This window comes from Pipistrellus kuhlii, unplaced genomic scaffold, assembly GCF_014108245.1.
Source record: "Pipistrellus kuhlii isolate mPipKuh1 unplaced genomic scaffold, mPipKuh1.p scaffold_m20_p_1, whole genome shotgun sequence".
NCBI lineage: Eukaryota > Metazoa > Chordata > Mammalia > Chiroptera > Vespertilionidae > Pipistrellus > Pipistrellus kuhlii.
Window position 1 is genome coordinate 160,217,385 of NW_023425404.1, and position 24,071 is coordinate 160,241,455.

The 24,071-nt window shown below is 36.8% G+C and overlaps 1 protein-coding gene across 1 annotated transcript in view; it reads left to right on the forward strand.

The window, feature by feature from the left end:
• LOC118705801 (transmembrane protease serine 11F) overlaps positions 1-24,071 on the forward strand; it is a 71,949-nt gene that overhangs the window by 45,198 nt on the left and 2,680 nt on the right. Inside the window, exons 5-10 of the mRNA XM_036414911.2 lie at positions 7,393-7,460; positions 9,316-9,479; positions 12,566-12,604; positions 15,770-15,971; positions 19,290-19,549; positions 21,014-21,156. Of these exons, the coding sequence (XP_036270804.1) occupies positions 7,393-7,460; positions 9,316-9,479; positions 12,566-12,604; positions 15,770-15,971; positions 19,290-19,549; positions 21,014-21,156 (876 nt within the window). The remainder of the gene's footprint in view (positions 1-7,392; positions 7,461-9,315; positions 9,480-12,565; positions 12,605-15,769; positions 15,972-19,289; positions 19,550-21,013; positions 21,157-24,071) is intronic.

Here is a 24,071-nt window from a genome sequence, read left to right on the forward strand (position 1 = left end):
TTCTGTCTTAAAAATAGCTTCCCATGTGGTTTACCTAGGTTTAGGATTCAATCCTATGTCAGGGCACATATGGGAGGCAATTGCTCTCATGTTGATCTCTCTCTCTTTCTCTCTCTCTCTCAACCTCTCTCTTTCTTTCTAAACATATCCTCAGGTGGGGGTTAAAAAAATAGCTTCCCATTAGAACCCTCTTTTTTGTGCTCTGTATGTTCTAAAACTGCAACAACTAAGCTTGAATCTTTAAAAAGTTTTTCTCTATCTCCCCTCCTCCCCCTTTAAAGAAGGAATAAAATATAGGAACATCTCTGGAGATACATAATATTATCTCTAAAGACATTTAAGTTCATTACATTTTTTTCCTGGTTACAAGCTCAAAATTTCATCTAAAAATTGAAGATGTTTGGTCGCTGACCTTCTAACGAATGGGCACATGGAAACAAATGTATAGCAGAGCATTCTCTAGTGCCAACTTATTTATCCCTGCATAGGTGGGATCCCAAAACAATAGTCTGTGATGAAGACTCTTGGTTATATGATTTATTAACCAAAAGCTTTCAGAAAAATCTTGTAAGAATGTGAGGGGAACAGAAAAGGACAAAGTCAGAAGCTAGACAAAGAGACAGTTTCAGAAGTGCAGCCTTAGCCTGATTTCTGAGATCTTGATCCTAAATTACAGCACTATTGGTTCTGCCCAGAGATAAGAGGGCTGGGCTGTTTGTGTTATGACAACAAGGGCTGCCCAGGGAAGGGAAGCATAAGCTACCAGCCATCACTGAGAAATGTGCTCAGGTCAGATAAGGGTAGGCTTCAGGAGAAATACAGGTGTGAGCTGTTATCAATCAAGACTTACAGAAGCTGGGGCATGTCTGTCCAAAAGTTTGGGTAGGAGACAAATGTCTGCTACAGTTCCTCTTTTGTAACAATTCATCATCATTTAAGTGAACTTATTCTTAAGGAATGTATTAAGAGGAAAACATTTTTGTTTTTACTTGATCATAGACAGTAAAGTTTCCATTGACGTACTAGCATGCCTCCAATTCATCTGAGGTATGATTCTTCCTTTGTTTCTCTTTCTTCTGTTGCTCCATAAATGACCTCATTGTTTCTCCTGATAGATGGAACACTTTAGATAGAAAAATAATAGAAACACAATTAAGGAGTCAAAGAAAAAAAGAATAAAAGAGAGAAGTAGGCAGGGCAGGAGGGAAGATAGTGAAGGAGAGAGGAAAGGAAAGAGGGAGGGAGGGAGGAAGGAGAGGAACATGGGTGATATCTGTAATACTATCAAAATTTAAAACATATTTAAAATGAAAAAAAAGAGAAAATACAGTAAAACATTGTGCTTGTGGCAGATAAAAAAGCTAAAAGCTATATATTTTTTTGGCATTTTACTGAAGCAGAAAAAGAAAAATTTCCTTGATAGTCCTTGGAGGAAAGTATGGAGAACCAATCTAGTTGGCCAAATTTGGAACACCTGCCCATCCCTACAATAATCACTTTGAATAAGAGAATAAAATCATGTCACCCTTGTGGGAGATAGAGCAGGAAACCAATGATAGCTCCATTAGAATGGTATAGAATTAGTTCTCTATAGGAAAGAGAGGTCCTCTTAGCAGAAAAAAAAGGGGGAAGTATGATAGATATACAATCGCTCTAATTCCAAAATTTTAATGACTAATCCAGATTTCTCTGAACCCCAGATTTGTGAGGTCCATTGTCTATATGACATTTCTGCTTGGATCTCTCACGGGCACCTCAGAGTTATCATATCCAAATCCAATTCTTAAAAGTTGCTTCTCCATTCCATTCATATTTTCCCCACTAAACAAACGACACACTGTTTGTTTAGTTACTAGAACACCTATATTTTCCTTATTCTCATGTCTAATCCATTCACAAATCATGTTTCTACTATTAATTCACAATTTTCATCCTAGATCTAACTCATATGTTTCTTCATATAGCCGCTCACAGTTTTCACTGCTTCCTCTTTAGGCTCCCTGTGATATCTGGTTACCTACTAACAAGAATAATCTTTTTAAAATGTATTATGTTATTATTTTGTTTAAGATTTCATAAGTAGTTTCTGACTGTGCTTAGTGTATAATTCAAGATCCTCTGTCCCTATGAAGCTATTTCTGTTTTGTTTGTTCATCTATTTTGTTCTTTAGATTCACATATAAGTGAAATCATATGGTATTTGTCTTTCTCTTACTTATTTCACTAAGCATAATAACCTCTAGGTCCATCCATATTGCCACAGATGGCACAATTTCATTCTTTTGTATGGCTAGGTGGATAATAGATTTATGGGTGAAGAAGTTACTGCACAAATTATATAAATGTCTAGCCACTATCCTGTACAACTGAAACTAATATGCAATAATATTAATCAACTATAATGAATAAAAATTTTAAAATGAAAAAAAATAAAATAAAAGAACACAAGCTCCTCAGGAAAGACTCCAAGGATCTGAATGTTTTGGCTCTAACTTCTATTCTGCTCAATCTTCTCTATCCATATTGACCTTCATTGAGATTCTTTGCAAATTCTGTTTTTTCTAACTGGAAGATTGTCCCATAGCACTGCTCTTTTTGTAACTTACTCTTTTTGATTCTTCAGATGTCACATAAATATTAGATCCATGCCCTATTGGTTTGGCCTTCAGAGTGCAGGGTCCCAGGTTCGATTCAGGTCAAGGGCACATGCCCAGGTTGTGGGCATGTGGGAGGCAGCCAATTAGTGATCCTTTCTCATTATTGATGTTTCAACCTCTTTTTCTCTCCCTCTCTCTTCCTCTCTGAAATCAATAAAAATATATTTAAAAATATTACCTCCATGGAGAAATCTGCCCTATTATACACTTCCCCAGCCATTATTCTATATGACTTTACTATACTAGTTGCCTTTTTATTTATTACTTTTAACTCTGTAGTCTGAGTCTAGGCACCACAAATCTTTGCTCACTACTCTTTATCCATTGTTGTCACAGTGCCTTAAATATAGGAGACTCCTAATCAATAGCAAATAAATAAATGAGTAAAAGAGAAGGATATATAGTACAGTGAAAGAGTCATGAAGGGATGCAAAGCCAGGATTTTTTTCTTCACACTGTTCTTTAAGATTAACCATGGTTAGAGAATTCATCAATTGATGAAAATGTTATTGTTCACTTACTTTGTGCAAGGCTATGAGGAATACCAAGATCTGTATATTATAATTCCTTCCTAATTGGAGTTTATAATATGGTTTTTGTATGGAAGTTTGTGTAGGGAAATAATACAAACTACAAACTTAGATAATATGAGAGCTAAAAAGATGATATGACGGTGTGAGAGCTGCCACAGTGCAGAATATAGATGTTAAATATTTTACCCAAAAGATTGGTATTTTAGAAATTCAGAGGAAGGAAAAATCCCTTTGAGCTGGTAGGAAGCTTTCGTGGAGAAGGGAAACAGAATGAATGTCTTTGGTATACTCGCCCTCTGGTGGTACATGTTTTCATGACAGTAACAGGAAATATTCAAAATCTGCCTTACTTATTTTCATAGGTGGATCTGGAAAGGAATTCCCTAGTTGGCATCCAGGAACTAGTGATCTTCCATGAGGACTTAATGTGCATGTAGTTCCCAGCCAGAGGGGAAGCCTCAAGCTCTATCTTGCCAGAGACAGAGACTGGGTGCACTATTAGTCAGAGCCACACTATTGTCTCAAACATGTTATACTGCTTTTTAATGCTAGAGTTCAAACCAAGGATTATAATTAGTATCTGATTTTAAGGAGAACTTTTCTATTCTACCATGAGCTCACACACTCTTATTTAAATAGAAATACTTTAACCCTTTTTAAAAATATATATTTTATTGATTTTTAACAGAGAGGAAGAGAGAGGGATGGAGAGTTAGAAACATCGATGAGAGAGAAACATAGATCAGCTGCCTCCTGCAAATCCTTACTGGGGAAGTGTCTGAAACCAAGGTACATGCCCTTGACTAGAATTGAACCTGGGACCCTTCAATCCACAGGCCCTTGCTCTATCCACTGAGCCAAACAAGTTAGGGCTTAAATAGAATGACTTTAAATAAAGTCACTTGTTCTTTATGATTTGGACCATAAAAAGGGAAGAATAGAATTATTTTTTTGTAATTTGGACTAAAAATATTATCAGTGAGTTCTTATAAGAAAAATTAAACACAAACTAAACATCCCCAGAAATTGCTTACAATAATAGGTATCTGGAGAGGAGCAGTTCCCTTAGTCTTGTTAATCTCAGAACCAGAAAGGAAAAACCTCCCAAGAGATATTTTATGAGATTTAGAGTCAGGAAATCAAATATATATTTAGGCCTCCTTTGAGGGTTTCCTGCCTGGGCCCTCTCTACCCCAGCTACCTGAACACCTGCTGTCAAGTGTGTAAGTAACACAGGTTGTTTATGTCCCATAATGGACTTGAGAATACAAAAGCTAGAGCCAGACTTCCTGGGTTCATGTGCCAGAAGCACTACGTTTTGTTGTTGCTGTCCCTCATGCTTTATAAGTTGACAACAACTTTAGGAAGTAACTGCTATACATATAATCCCCTTCTTACAAGTGAGGAGACCTAGGCACAGAGACACTAAATGGTGTTTCTAAAATTACCTTATAGTAGAGACAGCTTCAGAAATAGATACTATGCTTGACTATTATGCTGTCACAACCTCAGATGTACTTGTTTTTCTATTACTCCACATACATGTGCCTGTTTGTTTGTATTTTTTTTTCCATTTTTCAATTACAGTTGACACTTAATATTCTATTAGCTTAAAGTATACAGAATAATGCAGAATCACTGCTTCCTATGCTATCTTGAACAAGTAATCTTAGGTGCTCTGAGCCTCGGTTTCTTCATCTATACAATGGGACTGTTGAGGATAAATAAAATACTCATAAGGTGTGTGAGGCTTGAACAAAGGAAGCAGTCCCATGCCTACTAGGTAGTATGAGGGTTAATACATGTAAGCTGTTCTTAATGGTCATACCAATATTGAAATGTATCAGAATCTATACATTTTTAAAATAGAAGTTGACAACCTTAAGGAACTATGATATTGATAATATCACATTTTACTTTGAAGAGATTCTTTTTTTTTTTTAATCCTCATCTGAGGATATTTTTTTCATTAATTTTTAGAGAGACTGGAGGGCAGGGGGAGAGACACAGAGAGAGAGAAACATCACTATGAGAGGGGCACATTGATTAGTTCCTTCCCACACACACTCCGACCAGGACCACCCAGGAATTGAGCCTGCAACAGAGGTATGTGCCCTTGACTGGAATCGAAACTGCTACCCTTCAGCCCATGGGCTGATCCTCTAACCACTGAGAAAACTGGCTGGGGCAGTTTGAAGAAATTCTTGGTAATTTTTTATTCTCTGATATGACAGAATCTTGATCATCTCCCAAAGTGCCATTATGTACAGAGTTCAAAATTTCAGAGGACCTTTATATAAAATGCTAGAGATGTTACAATCAGATTTTTTTCCTGGTCCTTGAGAAGTGGAAATAAAATGAGCTGAGGGCAGCTTAGTGAAATCATAAGTGAGATAATTGAGAACTGATTCAAAATTCTGAAATAACCACCCATGTGAAGGTCACCACTGCGGTCCCTTGGTTCCCACCTTACTTTAGATTCCCATAGATTTCTGCTTACACTTGGCACCATGATTTGCTGATGAAACAAAACCATGTGTTATTATCTTCTTTCCTTTAGTGTTGTTTCTTCATTCATTTACTCATGTACTCACTCATGGATTTATTCATCAAACATGCATTGAGTGTTTATTTTGTGCTAAGTGATGTGCCAAAGCTAGAGATACAAAAATGAATCAGACACACTCCCATCTGTAGCACAGCTCACAGTCTCAAGTAGGAAAGACACACCTACAAACCAGCATAATTGCTGTAATAGAATCAAGATGTTGAGGTGGCCCAAGCAAAGGAATGTTCACTTTGGTTCAGGAGGGCAAGTCAAAGAAAACTTAGTTGTCCCTGGAGTGTCTAAAAAATGACAGAATTGTCATTGAAGACTTTTTCCTTAGGAAAAAAACTATATTGTAGGAAGACAACAATGAATGTGTAGAGTCATAGAGGTATGAACCCATGTAGTGGGTTTAGAAAAGAACAGGCCATTCAGTAGATAAGAGAATAGGTTTTAGAGGTAGGGACTGGGCAGGGGCCAACAAAAGGACAGTATCATGGAGCTCGCACTAAGGGAGACACTAGGCTTGTATCAGGAGTGTAACAGACTCAGATATACACTTTACAGATATCTCAGTTGCTAACATTAAAGGGGACAATTGTTGGGAGAGAGGATAGAGTAGAACCACATAAATGTGCCAGAGAGGGAACTGCTGCAAAGGCCCACGTTTCAAGGGGGCTGATTTTAGACCATAGCAGTAGGATTGAAGGAAAGGATAGGAGGTAAAATCTACTGAGCATTGTTACTAGTTTAGAGGATTCAGGGAGAGGGAAATACCTTATGAGGAAGAATGTAATATTCCCTCTTCCCAGAGCATATAGTAATTAAGGGACAAGATTTGCCCTGGTTATGGCCTATGTAAACATTTGTGGACCTGTAATTTCTGACCCTTAGTTCAGTGTTTTTGTTTTGTTTTGTTTTGTTTGTTTGTTTTTGTCTCAGGCAGTGCCTTATTAGTCTTTTGGGAATCAGAACCCTTTAGAAAATCAGTTCACTAAACATCCCAAATATTTCAATGGTCCGGACCAGAAAAGCTGAGTAATAAAATGCTGACAATGTGACGTGTGGTGAAACTTACTGCTAAACCTAGTACCAGTTGTGAAAGCCTGCCTGTCACAGAGAGATGACTAACAATCGAGGGTGTCAGAGTCACACAAGAGGTGTTTTTGCATATTACATCTAATGCTATAGCAATGAGATAATCATTTAAGAAATCAACCAAATAATTTCAATAATGGACTAGATGCCATATGTGAGAATAACTTATGATAGGTTTTCTTAGAAATGAAAATGCTACCTTAAAGAATAGCACAGGTTTTAATTCATCTGACAATAATTAAAATGAACATTATCAATAATTTACAATATGCCAGGTAAGGTGTGAAATGTGTGATATACATTATTCATTTAATCCTCAAAACAACTCTTTGAGGTAGACAGTGTTATCTCATTCTACAAATGCTTAGCAAAATTGAATAGTTTTGTTGAGGTTATTCAATTCTATAAGATTCAAAACTGGGTTAGTCTTATCACTGGGAATAGCCTATTCAATATCTGAGAATAAGCTGAAATCATTATCATTGCCTCCAGTCTGTAGATAAGAAAAGGAATAAGTTTTCTTAAGACTAATACATTACAATTCTTTTCTATTCAGATGTCTAGGATATTTCGACGTTCTTCTGGAGCAGGTCGGTTTATCAAATCTCATGTCATCAAAATAAGGTAGGTAAACTTGGTTTGCAACTTCAACCCAGTAATTAAGAAGCATTGAACAAACACAGTTGCTCAACTCCCCTGAGCAAATTCTGTTCAGGGATACAAAGGTGTCATAAATCCTGAGCAGCCCAGCTTACACTTCCCAGCCATTTCCCAGTCACAGTAGATGTAGAGTGCCTTATGACAAGAGACAACGTTACTTACTGGATTAAAAATAAAGACACAGTCCAAGAGAAAAAAATACAGGAAGAGGAGGGATGGTGTTGCCAACATACCCTGCTCCTTAAGTGAGGGCTCAATGGAACTTTGTCCAGTTCTTTTTTACTATCCTCATTTTAAGCCTAGCCAACAATCAGCCTATGACTTTCTCTGCAATAAGGTTTTTCTTTAATGTCATTGCATTTCCTTTATTATTTTTAAAATTTTTTCAATGTGTTCATTTCTATACTGTGATGAAAGGCAATATCCAGTAATTGAACATACACTTGTCAGAGATTAAAATAAATGACTATAATGCATCCTGAATGTACTTCTTACATTATGTCTGAAAGCTTGGCATTTATTAGAATAATATAGCTTTTCTACACATTCTAATTAAAATTATTAATTTTTCTATAGATATCAATTGATATATAAATATATGTATTTGTAATACTTATGTGTCTGTTTTACTTCTTGATGGTAAAGTAACCACATATGGTTAAAGAGCTCATGCCTTTTCTTTTCTTCTCCCTCTCTGTATATTTGTTCCTTCCTTCTTTTCCTCCCTCCTTCTCTCTCTTCTTTCCTCCCTTTATTCTTTATCTATTTCCAATTAAATTCATTCTCAAAGTCAACAGAGGCTTTCTATACCTAACAAGTTAATATATTTGAAACTCCTATCAAAAGATTTCCTTTTATAACTGCTTCCTCTAATCATCTACTTATCAAACTTGTATTAACTGATCAACAACCACCCCCTCACTCCCCCCCCCGCAAATACCAATGGTTTAACACAATAAAGGTTTATTTCATTTTGGTGATTCAGTTCAAAGAGTCAGAAGCAGCAGCAGGGGATGAGGGTGCTGGAGAGGATGGTAGAACTGCCCCCTGAATCTTCTGTTTGGCAAATAAAGGAAGAGTGAAGGCATGGAAGAGAGTATGAGAGGTTTTCAGGGGCTGGGCCGGGAAGTGGGACACATTTCTGCCCACATTCCATTGTCTAGAATTTACTAGAGAGTTCCAATAAACTGCAAGAGAGGCTAGGAAATGAAATATAGATCTGTGTTCAAGAGACAAGGAATCTGGGTTTGGTGAGCACAGAGCATTCTCTTTTCACCACTACTGAAAAATTATGATGGTTACAATTTTGGCTCAAAACACCATAAAAAGCAAATTCTTTAAGTATATTTTAAGCATGACTTTATAAACATCTCCTTCTTCCACAACCTCTCCAGACTATGAGTTAAGTTAGGGGAGAGAACAATTTTTATCCAGCTATGTATCTTACCAGTATTTCTAGAAATAATGTAAAAATCTGATATACACATATCCATTGTGTACTTTTTTTTAGAAACATCTCTCTCATCGATGTTTCTAGAGAACTAGAGAGCTAGAAACATCGATGAGAGAGAATCATCGACCAGCTGCCTCTTGAACACCCACTTCTGGGGATGTGACCGCAACCAAGGTACATGCCCTTGACCGGAATTGAACCTGGGACCTTTCAGTCTGCAGACCGATGCTCTATCCACTGAGCCAAACCGGTTTCGGCTCCATTGTGTTCTTTAAATTTATTGTGAATCTTAATACCTAAAAGTTATTAATGATTAGAGAGCTATCTTTATTATTATCTCTATTTATATGCTTTTCTGTTCTTTAGTCCAGATGAAAATGGTGTGAACATTCTTATGGTGCTCATGTTTCGATACCCATCTACTAGTAGTACGGAATACATCAGGAAAAGAATTGAGAAGATTATATATCAAAGTATGAAGACAAAAGATATGCCTTTGACTATAAACAAACCATCAGTTACACTCACATGTAAGTCATTTTACCATCTTTATGATTCCCTTCCCTTGCAAACTTTCATAACACTGGCACATCCCCAGTGGGGGGGAGAGGGTGCAAGAGGCAACTGATCAATGTTTCTCTCTCATCAATATTTCTAACTTTCTATTCCTCTCCCTTCCTCTCTGTAAAAAAAAAAATATATATATATATATATATATATATATATATATATATATATATATATATTTTTTTTTTTTTTTTAAAGAGTGGGTATTATTTTTTTTATCAGTTTAAGGAAACTGAGACACAAAGAAAATGTAAGACATGAGACTAACTCCCAGAGGTCTTCACAGGTCAGTTCTGGGGGTTAGTTTCTGTAGGATCAAAGCAATTGACATCTTTATGAAGGTTAAGCCATGTAGGAAGAATCTTTGACATGAACTGTGAAGTGGTTCTTTTTAATATTTTTATTAATTTTTAGAGAGAAAGGAAAAGAAAAGGATAGAGAGATAGAAGCATCCCTGAGAGAGAAACAACATCCATCTGCTGCCACCACATGGCCCCTACTGAGGATCAAGCCTGCATGTGTCCTAACAAGAAATGAACCATTGGGGCTTGACACTCAACCACTGAGCAACATTAGCTGGGCTGAAGAGGTCCTTTACTTTACTTACAATTTCAAACAACGTTTAAAATTTATATCTTCATTAATGCCTTTCAGAACAAAATTAGGAAAGTTATCGTTTTTGTTTCCCCCAAAAGTAGATGAAAATTAAGTTTAAAAAGGTTATGAAACTTAAATTAAAGCTATCTAAAAGTTATTTGGAATCCTAGTTGAAAGGCATTTCTATTTTTTATGCCAATACATCCTTTATAATAAAACCCTAATATGCAAATCTACTGAACAGTGGAATGACCGGTTACGATGAAGCACACTGACAACCCAGGAGCTGTCCTCTGGTGGTCAGTGAGCTCCCACAGGGGTAACGCTGCTCAGCCAGAAGCCAGGCTAACAGCTAGTGAGCTCAGCAGTGGTGGCAGGAGCGTCTCCTGCCTCAGCTGCAGGTGGTGGTAAGGAGAGAAGGGTCCAGGACTGCAAGAGCCCCAGACTGCAAGAGGGATGTCTGACTGCCAGCTTAGGCCCAATCTCCTCCCACCCCCAGGGCACGATTTTCATGCATTGGATCTCTAATAATTAGATAAAATAATGTTTCAATAAGATTGTAAATGTCATTGTCAGGGACTTTGTCTTTTTATTTTCTTACTAGAGTCCTGGTGCACAAAATTTGTGTACATGTAGGGTCCTTATGCCTGGCTAGTGATCAGGGACAATCAGGGCCTTCCAGCTGCAGGCCAGGGCCTTTTTTTTCTGCATCGGCCCCTGGTGGCCAGTGCACATCATAGCGAGTGATCAAACTCCTGGTCTCCTGGTCGAACTCTTGAGGGGACACTTCACATATTAGCCTTTTAAATATATAGATCTTTCCCCAAACTCTAGCATATGCCTCACATGCCACAGTTGTCCCAGTTCTGTTCATTGTATCTCCTTAAGTATTTCCAAGTTCAGTTACTTCTGATTTAATACCAAAAAAATAAGGCTTGCCCTTTGAACCTGAACTACAGTAGCCATTTCCCCTCCCAGTAGCCATGAATTTAAGAAACACATAGTCTAAAATTAATTTTTACGTTGCCAGAAATTGGAAAACTCCTTTAAATACGTTTTGAGATGGAATCCCCACACACAGTCATGACAACTTTTTAAAGAGCCCTAGCCAGTTTGGCTCAGTGGATAGAGCGTCAGCCTGCAGACTGAGGGTCCCAGGTTTGATTCCAGTCAAGGGCACATGCCTGGGTTATGGGCTCAATCCTCAGTAGGGGGCATGCAGGAGGCATCTGATCAATGATTCTCTCTCATCATTGATTTTCTATCTCTCTCTCCCTCTTCATACCTCTCTGAAATAAATAAGAAATATATTTTTTAAAAAGATGTAATTAGAAATAATGAGGAGTATGACATCCACTTTTATTATCAATTAATTTTATCAATAAAACATGGTATTTTCAAGGACTCTATAAATGACGATTTGAAACTAAATCTAAATTTTCTGATAATATAATCACCTTTAATGCATGATCATGTAGGCTAAAGTAAAATATCTATCTTAGAAGAGAAGTTAAACTGTAGAGTTTCTCATTTTACAATTTAAAAAAATTTCAGACTTCTTGGTCATGTACACTGAATTTTCATTACACAGGTTGTTTTAATATCAAAATAACTATTCTATGACCATACTCAATAACCAAAATTTTGTTGCATACATTTTTACCTGACATATTCATATCTCTTGTTAAATAGAGAGAAGTGAAACTTCCAGAAAACCTCTAGTAGGATTTGGGACTCAGATCCTTCTTTTGCAAAAGTCAGCATTCCTGAGCAACTTATTAGATACTTCTTTATTTTTTCTTTTTCAAATAGCCAAAACAAAACAAACACCTAACCACCAAAAATTGAATGACTGAACTTAAATGAACACTAAGATACTTTTGAAGGAAAAAAGATCCCAGAGGGAGGCATAAAGTGAGGGAGACATGGTGGGGTCCATGAATTGGCTGGAATTGAGAGAGTTTCATGCCTCTAGTGCCTGCCACTGAGCTACAACTTTCCACCATATTCACCATGAGGGAGAACCGTCAGTGAGAGAAAACCATCAACCTATATTAAGTGAATTTCTACCCTTTGTAGACCAGGGCCTGCTATAGTGCCTACCAATTGTTACAGGAGTTGGAGATTGTTTCCTATAGTTATACTACTGGAACTCCTAAAGAAAGCAATCAGAGACATTGAATTTTACCATCCTTTCCTAATTTTCTAACTTTACTTTCTAATTTCTCAGCAAAAATCAAAACCAAAATGCTCTTTTTAAAAAAATTAAAATTATACATTTTGGTTTAAATCATAATAGAGGGATATTTATAACTTGGTTATAAAAAAATCTCATGCCTTCTTGAAATAGACATGTTTTGGGTAATAAGGATTTCTTATAGTGCCCATTTAAACAAAATTACATGATAATAGGAGCATATTCTCTTACTGAATCATGTTTTGTGTATTTCAGCTATTGACAACAAAAAGATGAGGAATCTTCTCAATAGCCGTAAGTTCCTAACCCCACAATTAACTGTCTCTTTCATAGTAAAGAAAATAAATAAAAGCCATAAAAAGTTAGTAAAATTTGGTGAGGTTTGTTCTTTTTTTCCATTGAGGTATAAACATAATATCATATTAGTTTCAGGTGGACAATGTAATGATTTGATATTCATATATATTGCAAAATAATCATTACAATAATAGCAAGCCTTTTGTTCATTTTATGTTTTTATAAATTGAAGACTTAGTTTTTATTATTATTTATTATTCTTAAGATTTTTAAGCTTACAAATTTAGATCAAATACAATTTTAAATTTTGTGACTTACAGAATATAATTTTAAAAATTACATGGTATTTTTTCATATTATAACATATCTCCACTAATAAAAGAGTAAGGTGCAAATTGACCATACCTTCATGACACCCACCAGCCAATCAGGAGTGAGTATGCAAATTAACCCAACAAAGATGGTGAGTTGATTTGCATATGCAGGTACTGAGTTGCCAAGGGCAGGGTGGGATGCATGCATTCTGCACTGCCGCTGGCTGCTCTTCTAAACTCATTTTACAAAGCCAGCATATTTGAAATTATTTGAATTTCAAAACCATATAAAGACACCACAAAAAACGAAAACTATAGGCCAATATTCTTGATGAACATGGATGCTAAAATCCTCAACAAAATATTATCAAACTAATATCCAGCAATACATGTAAAAGATCATATATCATGATCAAGTGGGAATAAAAGGTTGATACAATATCTTCAAATCAAAAACATGATACACCATATAAGCAAAATGAAGGATAAAAAAACTCATGATCATTTCAATGGATGCAGAAAACATTTATGATAAAAACTCTCAGCAAAGAGGTAATAAAGGGACTATACCTCTGCAAAATACAGGTCAAATATGACAAACCCACAGCCAACATCATATACAATAGGCAAAAACTTACAAGAATTTTCCTTAAGATTGAGAACAAGACAGGGATGCCTGCTTTCACCATTTTATTCAACATAGCACTGGAAGTCCAAGTCACAGCATCAAATTCAAAAGTTTTTGCACAGCAAAGGAAACCTAATCATTAACAAAATGAAAAGACAATGCACACATTTGCCAAAGATACATCTGATAAGGGATTATCGAATACTATCCAAAATTTATAAAGAACTTATAAAACTCAACACACACACACACAGTCCAATAAAAAAAAAATGGACATAGGACCTGAATAGACATTTTTACAGTGAGGACATACACATAGCCAATAGACATTAAAAGATGCTTAATGTCACCAGTCATTAGAGAAATGCAAATTATAACCACAATTAGATATCACCTCACACCTATCAGACTGCCTATCATAAATAAATCAACAAACAACAATTGTTGGTGAGGATGTGGAGAAAAGGGAATTCTCGTGCACTTTGGTGGGAATGCAGATCGGTGCAGGCACTGTGGAAAATAGTGTGGAGTTACATAAAAAAATAAAAATAAAAAATGGAACTGCCTATGACCCACCAGTTCCACTTCTGGGATTATATCTGAAGAAACCTGAAACACTAATTCAAATGAATATATGCACCCTTATGTTCTCTGCAGTGCTATTTGCAATATTTAATATTTGGAAGCAATCCAAGTGTCCATCTGTAGATGATGGATAAAAATGCTATAGTACATTTACACCATGGAATACAATGCAGCTATAAAAAACAAGGAAATCTTAATCTTTCTGACAGCTTGGGTGGAGAGCATGATGGTAAATAAAATCATCCAGTCAGGGAAAACAAAAACCATATGTATGAGTTTCTCATATTTAGAATCTAATGAACAAAAAACTAACAAACCAAAGAGAAATAGATTTATAGAGAAAAAGATTGACAGCTATTGTTTGTGGAAGAGGGTGGGGGTGGTTGTTGCAGGGTTGGTGAAAAAGATGAAGGGAGTAAGCAATAAATAAATAATTAAATAAATAAATAAATAAATACACAAACTTATAGGCACAGACAACAGCATGGTGATTACCAGAGAGGAAAGGGAGTGGAGGTAGATAGAAAAAGATAAAGGGAAGTAATGGTGATGAATGAAGGAACTTTATTTGATGTGGTAAACACATACTACAATATATAGATGATATATTATAGAAGTGTATACCTGAAAACTATATAATTTTATCAACCAATGTCTCCCCAATAAATTCAATTAAAGATAAAAGGGACAAGAACTATATGATTTCACTCATATGTGGAGTATAATAAAACAGAAAGCCACAAATTAACAACCTAAACAAACAAATTCATAGACACAGATAATAGAAAGGTAGTTATCAGGAAAAGAAGGTGGGGGAGGATGAACAGGATAAAGCAGGTCATATTTATGGTGACAGAAGGAGATGAGACTTTGGGTGGTGAGCACACAATGCAATATTCAGATGTATTATAGAATTGTACACTTGAAACTTATATAATGTTATTAACAAGTGTTAGCCCAATAAACTTAATTTACAAAGTAGCCTTTCAATTTTTAGAAAACTAAAAAAGGCATTATTGTTTAAATTATGGGTTTTGCAAAGACAAAATGTAGATTCATGTCAAGGGAAAATCATGACTTATATTATTGGCCTCTCTCTTAGGAGAAAAAATACAAACTTTAATGTGGATCCTCTTTGATTTTATATCTAATGATCACTACCAATTGGATGAATTCCAGCAATTTATGTTCTTTCTCTAAGAATGAGTTTCTTATCAGAAAAGTGTTTTTGTTGTAAATGAATCTAAAACACTTAGGAGAAGATATATACATTCTTTTTTTAGTTTTTAATTAAATTTATTGGGATGACACTGGTTAATAAAATTACTTATACTGTATTGTTGATGCTCAATAAATTATCTACCTATTTATTTATCTATACAATGTATACTTTATATAGAGAGACAGAGGTTGATCCTGAATTGGATGCCTTGAAATATTAGTAAATATTTCTTTTGAACCTCAGTAGAACCCCTACCAATAACCTCAGAAACTGAGTGCTAGGAATGGGTTAAAGAGTGGCAGGTACAATGGCTTGTCCAATCATCAGCACCCAATGCAAGTTGGGATACGTGTGTGCCCCCCCCCCCTCGCTCCACTTTCATGAAAACAAGCTAATGTATATTTCTGTGACAGGCTGTGGAATAAGGATGACATCTTCAAACATGCCGTTACCAGCATACACTTCTACGGAAAGAATTGTCCAAGGAAGGGAAACAGCTATGGAAGGGGAATGGCCATGGCAAGCCAGCCTCCAGCTCAAAGGGGCAGGCCATCAGTGTGGAGCCAGCCTCATCAGTAACACGTGGCTGCTCACAGCTGCTCACTGCTTCCGCAAGTAAGTTCCCAGGCCTGTTGTGGGCCTCCTTTACTGAGTTACCAGTTGGCATCTATGGATTCAGTGCTTAGAAAGAGTCTAATCTCACCAGTTTATCTTCTGCTCTATGTGGATGGACCCTCCTCGATCCCCTGACAATACAGGAAAAGACATGGAGAGAACCACAAGAGTGATATAAACTGAATATCATAGATATTTAGATCAGGGAGAGGAAATGAACATAATCAGGGCATAGAGCAAGCATCATTATGCCCTGATTATGTTCATTTCCTCTCCCTGATCTAAATATCTATGATATTCAGTTTATATCACTCTTGTGGTTCTCTCCATGTCTTTTCCTGTATTATCATGACATTAGTAGTATTATCTTTCCTACTATATCATAAGTTATTTTAGTGTAAAGACTGATTATTATACATGTAACATGATTAAGCTTTTTCATGTAAGCAAGGAGAAAATTCAGCTACTTCTGTGTGTTTTCCCCCAATTCTTCTATCCCACTCTCACTTTATAAATAAGATCAAATGAAAGGTGTCACCCTTGAAACTCCCCTTCGAACTGCATCACCTAAGAACTCCTGTGAGTGGTGTGGACCAGAGAGGTGTATGGAAGACGGGAGAGTCCTGCCACCCTGTCTCTCTGACTTCACAGTATGGAAGACGGGCCTGATAGGGCCCACCGAGAGCAGTCTGCTTGACCTTTCACAGATGTAGCTCTTAAAGTGCAGCTATGGCAGTTCATGTAACAGATATTCACAGGCCCACTGTAGCCCCAGGTGACCAGGGACACACCTTCTTCATCCCTGAATTTTCACCAACAGGGAACAGAAAGTTTTTCCTTTTAAACTCTCAAAAGATAAAAGTTCTGAATAAAGCCCTGGCCAGTGGCACTGTTCACACATCCTTTCAAGAAAACTATCTTTGGTGAGTTGAGGAGGCTTTTAACCATCCTTCAAAGGATAGTACCCAAAGGGTTCCAAGGTACCTACACCTCTTTTAAAAATAGGGTAGATGTGTAATAGGAATGACCTAATGAACTTAAGGTAACTGTCTGTCATTCTCTCATGAGAGAAGAGAAAAGGGACTCATTTATATTTACAAAATAACTAGCACCAAGTCTTAGGTAAACTTGAGTGTCACTAATTTTTTAAGGCTTTCTGATTTTTTGTTCACATAGTGCTCCAATCTTTGTACTTGTTTTGGGGAATATCATTTATTTTTGTTTATAATTGATCTCTATAATTTATATACATTGAAAATAAACCCAGATGTCAATTTATTGATTTTTAATGAAGAATACAAGCTATAGTGAGTGAGATCCATATTTCAGTAGGTCCAGTGTAGATGCTGTGTGCTAAAAGACCCAACTGGGAATTGGCCATTAAGTTTGGTAAAATAGAAATAACTGGTGAGCACTGGATTCAGTGAGTTTAGATGCCACTTTCAAGGAATTTTTAAATAAATGGGAACAGAAATGTGACAAGTGACCATAGGTATAGACTCATAGGAAGGATTTCCTAACATATAAATGATGGCATATTTTATTCTGGTAATAATCTAAAAGAGTTGGGAAATGTAATGATCCTGAAAAGGGTTCAATTTGGGGAGTGATACTAATTTCATGTAATTGCACAATGACATATACTGTTGTGAAGGAAAACCACAGGGTTCCTTATCTGAAGTGTTTTTAAATTTTATGTTCCACATCCCCCCCTCCCCCCCCCCCGAAACAGTGTATTATTTTAAAATCATGCCTATAAAAAAGGAGCCCCGTCTTTGTGAAATAGTGTGGGTGGAGAAAAGGTTTTGATAGGATGGCGTGAGACCTGGACGGACTCTCTCTCTCTCTCTCTCTCTCTCTCTCTCTCTCTCTCTCTCTCTCTCTCTCAGCAGCTGGCTATGTCCCTCCCCTGGATAAGTCATTTAACTTGAGGCTCAGTGTCCTTATCCACAGCGTGTTAAACAGGGCCTATTACATCAGACTTCTTTTTTAGTTGACAGTGCATGAAGAGATGGGTTCTTGTTTTTCTTTTAATCTAACCAATTAGTTTACAAGCTCCTTGAGACTGAAATCACATATGTCTCGTATCTCCCAGAATTCTACTTTTCAAATAATTCTTCATCCCTAAGCTTTCAGCTTTGAATAAACACTTCCTTTAAAATATAAATAAGTAAGACAGCTTAGAGAGGAGCCCTCTGCGTCTCCCAGTCCCCACCCTTGGGCTCTGCCTGCTTATCCCTGGGGCAGTGCCTCATACTTTGAAAACCACTAATCTTTCAGGTTTTTATTCCACTGAAACATTTATGATTCACCAACCCAGTAATCCCGCATGTACAAGGAAATCCCCTTTTTGAATTCTCCTGTATGTAATTTCCTTATATACAATTTTTCTCTACAAAGAGAATTTCAAGCTTCTATATATTTCTTATATAGTTGTTCTTGATGGGGATAATTAGAAAAAGAGGGAACTGGGTTTTGGGGAAGAATGGGAGGTTAAAAAGATGGCAGTATTACATAGAAGTTGTTTGTGATGTAACTGAGGGAGAGAAAAGCATCTACCGGAAGAGAGAACCTCAAAAGTGGTAAGAGGGACTGACCAGGCCAGATCAAAGGGTGGTGAGAGCTCTCACAGCATGACTTTGAGTCAGGGCTGCTGAGTCCTTAAATATCCAGACAGGGTTTGGGCATAGGAGGAAAAACAATCCTGGATACACACAAGGGTTTGTATATATAAGAGACAAATTACACTTTGTTTCAAGGAAAACAGCAAGACCTGGTAAACAAGAGCAGAATGAGCCATAAGAATGGATGGGGTTTCTGAGACCGAGGGAAGATGCCTCTGAGCATGTATAATACCCAAAACAAATAAAAATTAACATCCAGACATTTCACTGAAATTATAGAAGACTGAGGATATAATGAACTTTTAATAAAAAAAAGTAAAGATCAGAAATTAATTGTATGGTACCCATTACTATTAATGAAGCATGAATATTCCATTTAGTTGCTGTGCTCTTTTAATTTTAGAGGAGGTAAAATATTTTAAGGGCTTTCATACTCTCACAGCATCAGCTTGTTTAGTCTCTTTTTTTTCAATAAGGCTTTCAATTGCAAATTCTCTTACCTTAGGGATTTTCAGGAGCATAATCCCAATAATTGGGGAGAAATACTATATATATATATATATATATATATATATATATATATATATATATATATATATATATACATATATATATACACACACATATACATATATATATATATATATATATATAATATTAAGTGTAATAAATTTTATCCTTTAATGTTTTACAGAAATAGAGACCCACATCAATGGATTGCTACTTTTGGTACAACTATTAAGCCACCCGCAGTGGAACGAAATGTGGGGAAAATCATCCTTCATGAAAATTACCATAAAGAAACAAATGAAAATGACATTGCCTTGGCTCAGCTTACCACCCGAGTTGAGTTTTCAAATGTAGTCCAGAGAGTTTGCCTCCCAGATTCATCTATAAAGTTGCCACCTAAAACAAGTGTATTTGTCACAGGGTTTGGATCCATAGTAGATGATGGTGAGTAACTCAAAATAATTTACCAGTACTAGTATGTCTTAAGCTCTAACAAGATGGCATAGGGAATCCTCTTTAGATTTTTCCTAAAAATAATATTGATGCTTCCAATGTATAATACATGATCCCAAGGAGATCAGGGTGGCTGTGGGTTAAAAAAGTAAAGGGTCCTGCCGAGACCGGTTTGGCTCAATGGATAGAGCGACGGCTTGGGACTGAAGGGTCCCGGGTTCGATTCCACTCAAGGGCATGTACCTTGGTTGCAGGCACATCCCCAGTAGGGGGTGTGCAAGAGGCAGCTGATCGATGACTCTCTCTCATCGATGTTTCTAACTCTCTATCTCTCTCCCTTCCTCCCTGTACAAAATCAATAAAATATATATTTTTTTAAAAAGTAAAAGGTCCTTATTTTTGAGGAGTTCACAATTAATTGAAGCAGTGGTAAGAAAGGGGAGAAGCTAATATGGAAGGAAAGAACAGAATATTTTATGTGCTATAAAATGAGACAAACTTTTATGGGAGTACAAGCGAGTAAATGATTCCAAATTGTATATTTCCCATGTGTAAACACTGCTAGTTAGCACATACTTCACACCACAATCTCTGTCTTTTCTTTTTGGTCTAAATTCTTTCTTGTGTTAATGAGGATTTATAGTATTAATAAATATAAAGTGCTTTGTGAATTTTCATTTTGGTTAGTTAATAGAATCTGCATTTCCCCCCCGCCCCCCGTATCCCACTTCTTAGGAGGTTTAAAAAATATCAATTCTAAAATTTTCCACTTTAAAGAGAAAAAGTAATTATGCCAGGCTAGTGGCTATGTGATTTAGTATTGACCTATGAACCATGGAGGCCATGGTTCAATTCCTGGTCAGGTTCAGGGCATGTGCATGGGGTTGCAGGTTTAATCACTGGTTGGGAGGGCATGTGGGAAGCAGCCAATCGAAGATGCTCTCTTATCATTGATGTTTCTATCTCTCTCTCCCTCTCCCTTCTTCTCTGAAACCAATAAAATATATTTAAAAAATAGATTAATTAAATATTTTAAAGTGGGAAATAAGAACTGTTTGAAGTTATATCAAGGATATCCAGAAGAAACTAGGAGAAAAATGTGAATATATCGATATATTAACCGGACTTTTGTTTATTTTTTTGACAGAGTTGATTGTGCATAAGATAGTGTGTGTGAGTACGTGTGTGTGTGTGTGTATATATATAATATATTATTGCATGTGGTTGTAAGGGTGCCAATAGCTTATGCACTATTAACTATTAGGATATAATTTTGTATTGTATATGTTTATGGTCCTTTGAATGTAAACATTTATGAAACAAAAGAAAATTAGGCAATAATTAATATTAATAAAATAATATTATGCTTTTGCTCGTAGGGCTTTGTCTTCCATGTCTTAGATACAACTATATTTAAGAGTGTGTTTTTTGTTTGTTTGTTTATTTGTGTAATAGGACCCACACAAAATAAACTTCGGCAAGCCAGGGTGGAAACCATAAGCAGTAATGTATGTAACAGAAAGGATGTGTATGATGGTATGATCACTTCAGGAATGTTATGTGCTGGATTCATGGAAGGAAAAGTAGATGCATGTAAAGTAAGTCCAAAGTCAGGTCAAAACATTAAAAGGAAAGTTTCTATTAGCTATTTCTAAATTTGGCATATATTTCACTTGAGATTTAAAAAAATGCATTTATTTCACTAAGGAGTCAGTTTATTTAATAATCATAATAATAAACATTATGATATTGAATGTTTACTGCGTGTCAACCAAAATGCTTAGCACTTTTTATACATTATTTTACTTAATATGATATTGAACCAGTACTATAATTATATTATAAACTAGAGGCCTAGTGCATAAAATTCATATATGGGGGGCAGGTCCCCTCAGCCTGGCCTGCACCCTTGTGCAATCCAGGACCCTTGGGGGATGTCTGACTGCTGGTTTAGGCACAATCCTGCAGGGATCCTTTTGCGATCAGGCCTAAACTGGAAGTCAGACATCCCTCTCACAATCTGGAACCGCTGCCTCCTAAATGCTCACCTGCCTGTCTACCTGATCACCCCTAACCACTTTGCCTGCCAGCCTGATTGCCCCTAACCTCTCTGCCTGCTGGTCTCATCACCCCTAACCACTCGCCTGCCTGTCTGATCCCCGCTAACTGCTTACCTGCCTGCCTGATCACTTCTAACCACTCTGCCTGCCTACCTGATCACCCCTAACTGCTCGCCTGCTTGCCTGATCGCCCCTAACCACTCTGCCTGCCTGCCTGCCTGCCTGCCTCATTCCCATAACTGCTCGCCTGCTCATCTGATCACCCCTAACCTCTTCTTCCTCAGCCCCCACCACTGAGGTTTTGTCCAAAAGGAAATCCAGAAGGTAGTTCAGCTGTCTGGTCTAAGTAGCATATTATGCTTTTATTATTATAGGCTAGGGGCCCAGTACATGAATTTATGCATCTTGAAAGGAACTGTGGCTGTGAGGCTGTGGGAGGCACAGGGGCAGGTCTTGGCCCATCTTCTGTGCCCCCACCTGGCCCCTCCCTCCACAGCCCCTGGTCGTCCCCTGTCTGCCTAATGCCTTACTCCCGCCATTGCTCCTATGTGCTGATGGTGCCAGCCCCACTCGTACCCGATGACAGTGTGGAGTGATTGGGGCCAGTGCCAACAGTGGGTATGAGTGGCAGGTGCTGCCCCAATCATTCCTCAGGAGCAGGGGGACGGGAAGAAGCCCTCATGGGTGATTGGAGCTAGCAGCATTTGTGAGCACTGGGCAGGAGCAAAGAATTTTCAGTAACCACCAGAGGCAATCGGTGCCTTGCCTTGGTCTGGCACCCCTACTCTCCTACTCCACCATCCTGCCATGATGATGCCTGCCATGTTCCATGCACACCCCCTGGTGGTCAGCACACATCATACCTGGTTATTCAGTTGTTTGGTTGTTCCCTCATTTGGTCTATTTGCATATTAGGGTTTTAGATAGATAGATAGATAGATAGATAGATAGATAGATAGATAGATAGATAGATAGATAGATAAATAGATCCCTTTATTCTGAACTGATGATTTTGTTTCCAAATTTTCAGAAAAAATAATAACCTTAAGAGGGGACTTTTTCCATCTTCCCGGCACCAGACATGCACACCTGCCTTCTTCTGAACCCATTTTATCCACCTTCAGTTTAGACCACATCCGAGGAGCTGCCTCTTCTCTAAGGCTGATTACTTCTCTCCTCAGGCTTCTCTTATTGGCATTTTGGAAAAGTTTCCACTAGCTATTATGTCCTCTCACTCTTTTCATAGTCCACATTTCTTTTGTCATTAGATTCTTCCCCATTCAGTTCTCTCAAGTTAGGAAAAAAACAAACAAACAACTCTTTCTTGGCTCATTATATACCCCGTCTTCTCTTTACCATCAAATATTTGGGAAACTATGTGCATTGTCTAATTTCTCAAACAATTTCTATATAGTTTATGTTCTATCTAGTTATATCTAGTTCTATATAGTTTATGTTCTATCTATATAGTTCATGAAAAATAGCTCTTCTTGAGGTTTTCAATGATGAAACAATGACCTCCAACTAATGATTTTTCTTCTTAAACCTCTCAACAACATTTAACAATGCTAACTAATCCCTCTTTTCTGACATAATGTCTTCCCTTGGCTTGGAATGATTTTCATCCTACATTTCTGTCTGTTCCTTCTCTGTATCCTTTAGACATTAAATTTTGGTCTATTTTATACCTGTTCCTCTTTTTACACTATACTTTCTCTGTAGAAGATCTATTTATTTTTCCACCATAGCTTCATTATCATCTTTTCACTTTTAGGTCCCCAACCTCCCCTTTGATCTCCAGACTCATATATTTCCTCAACTTCCATTTCTATCTCCAGACTTACACAAGGGTGGGCCAAAAAAGTAGGTTGGTAGTTGTGAGTACATGAGAGTTTATTCTTGTATTATTATCTATTATTTATTTATATTGTTTGTCTTATTATTCTTTTTGTTATTATTTATATCCTTATTTATGATTTATCTTTTAGGTAATAATGGCTGGTAATTTAACCAATGACCAATGAAAGTTGATACTTAAATAGTACCTACTTTTGCCCAACCCTGTAGATTCTACTCCACATGGATATTTCAAAGGCATCTTATTTAAAATGTTGCACTTGATTCTGCTCTTATTCCCCTCTCCATTTGCTCTTTTCCTATGCTTTGTACCTCTGTGAATGGCATCACCTTTCATTCTGTTAAACAAGCCATTCCAACTTCCCTTATCCTTTATCTATGCATAAATACTAACCTTTTACTAAATATTTTATGCACATGCTACTAAACATGCATAAAATATCTAATCAAACTAGAAAAAAAAAAAAAATAATCCAAGGATGCTGAACCAGAAATAATGTATCCACTCCATATGAATGTTAGACTTTCTAGAAAACAATGTACTTCAAAGTTTAGCATTTTCTTTATACCAATTTTCTCTCCTCCCCACTGTAGAA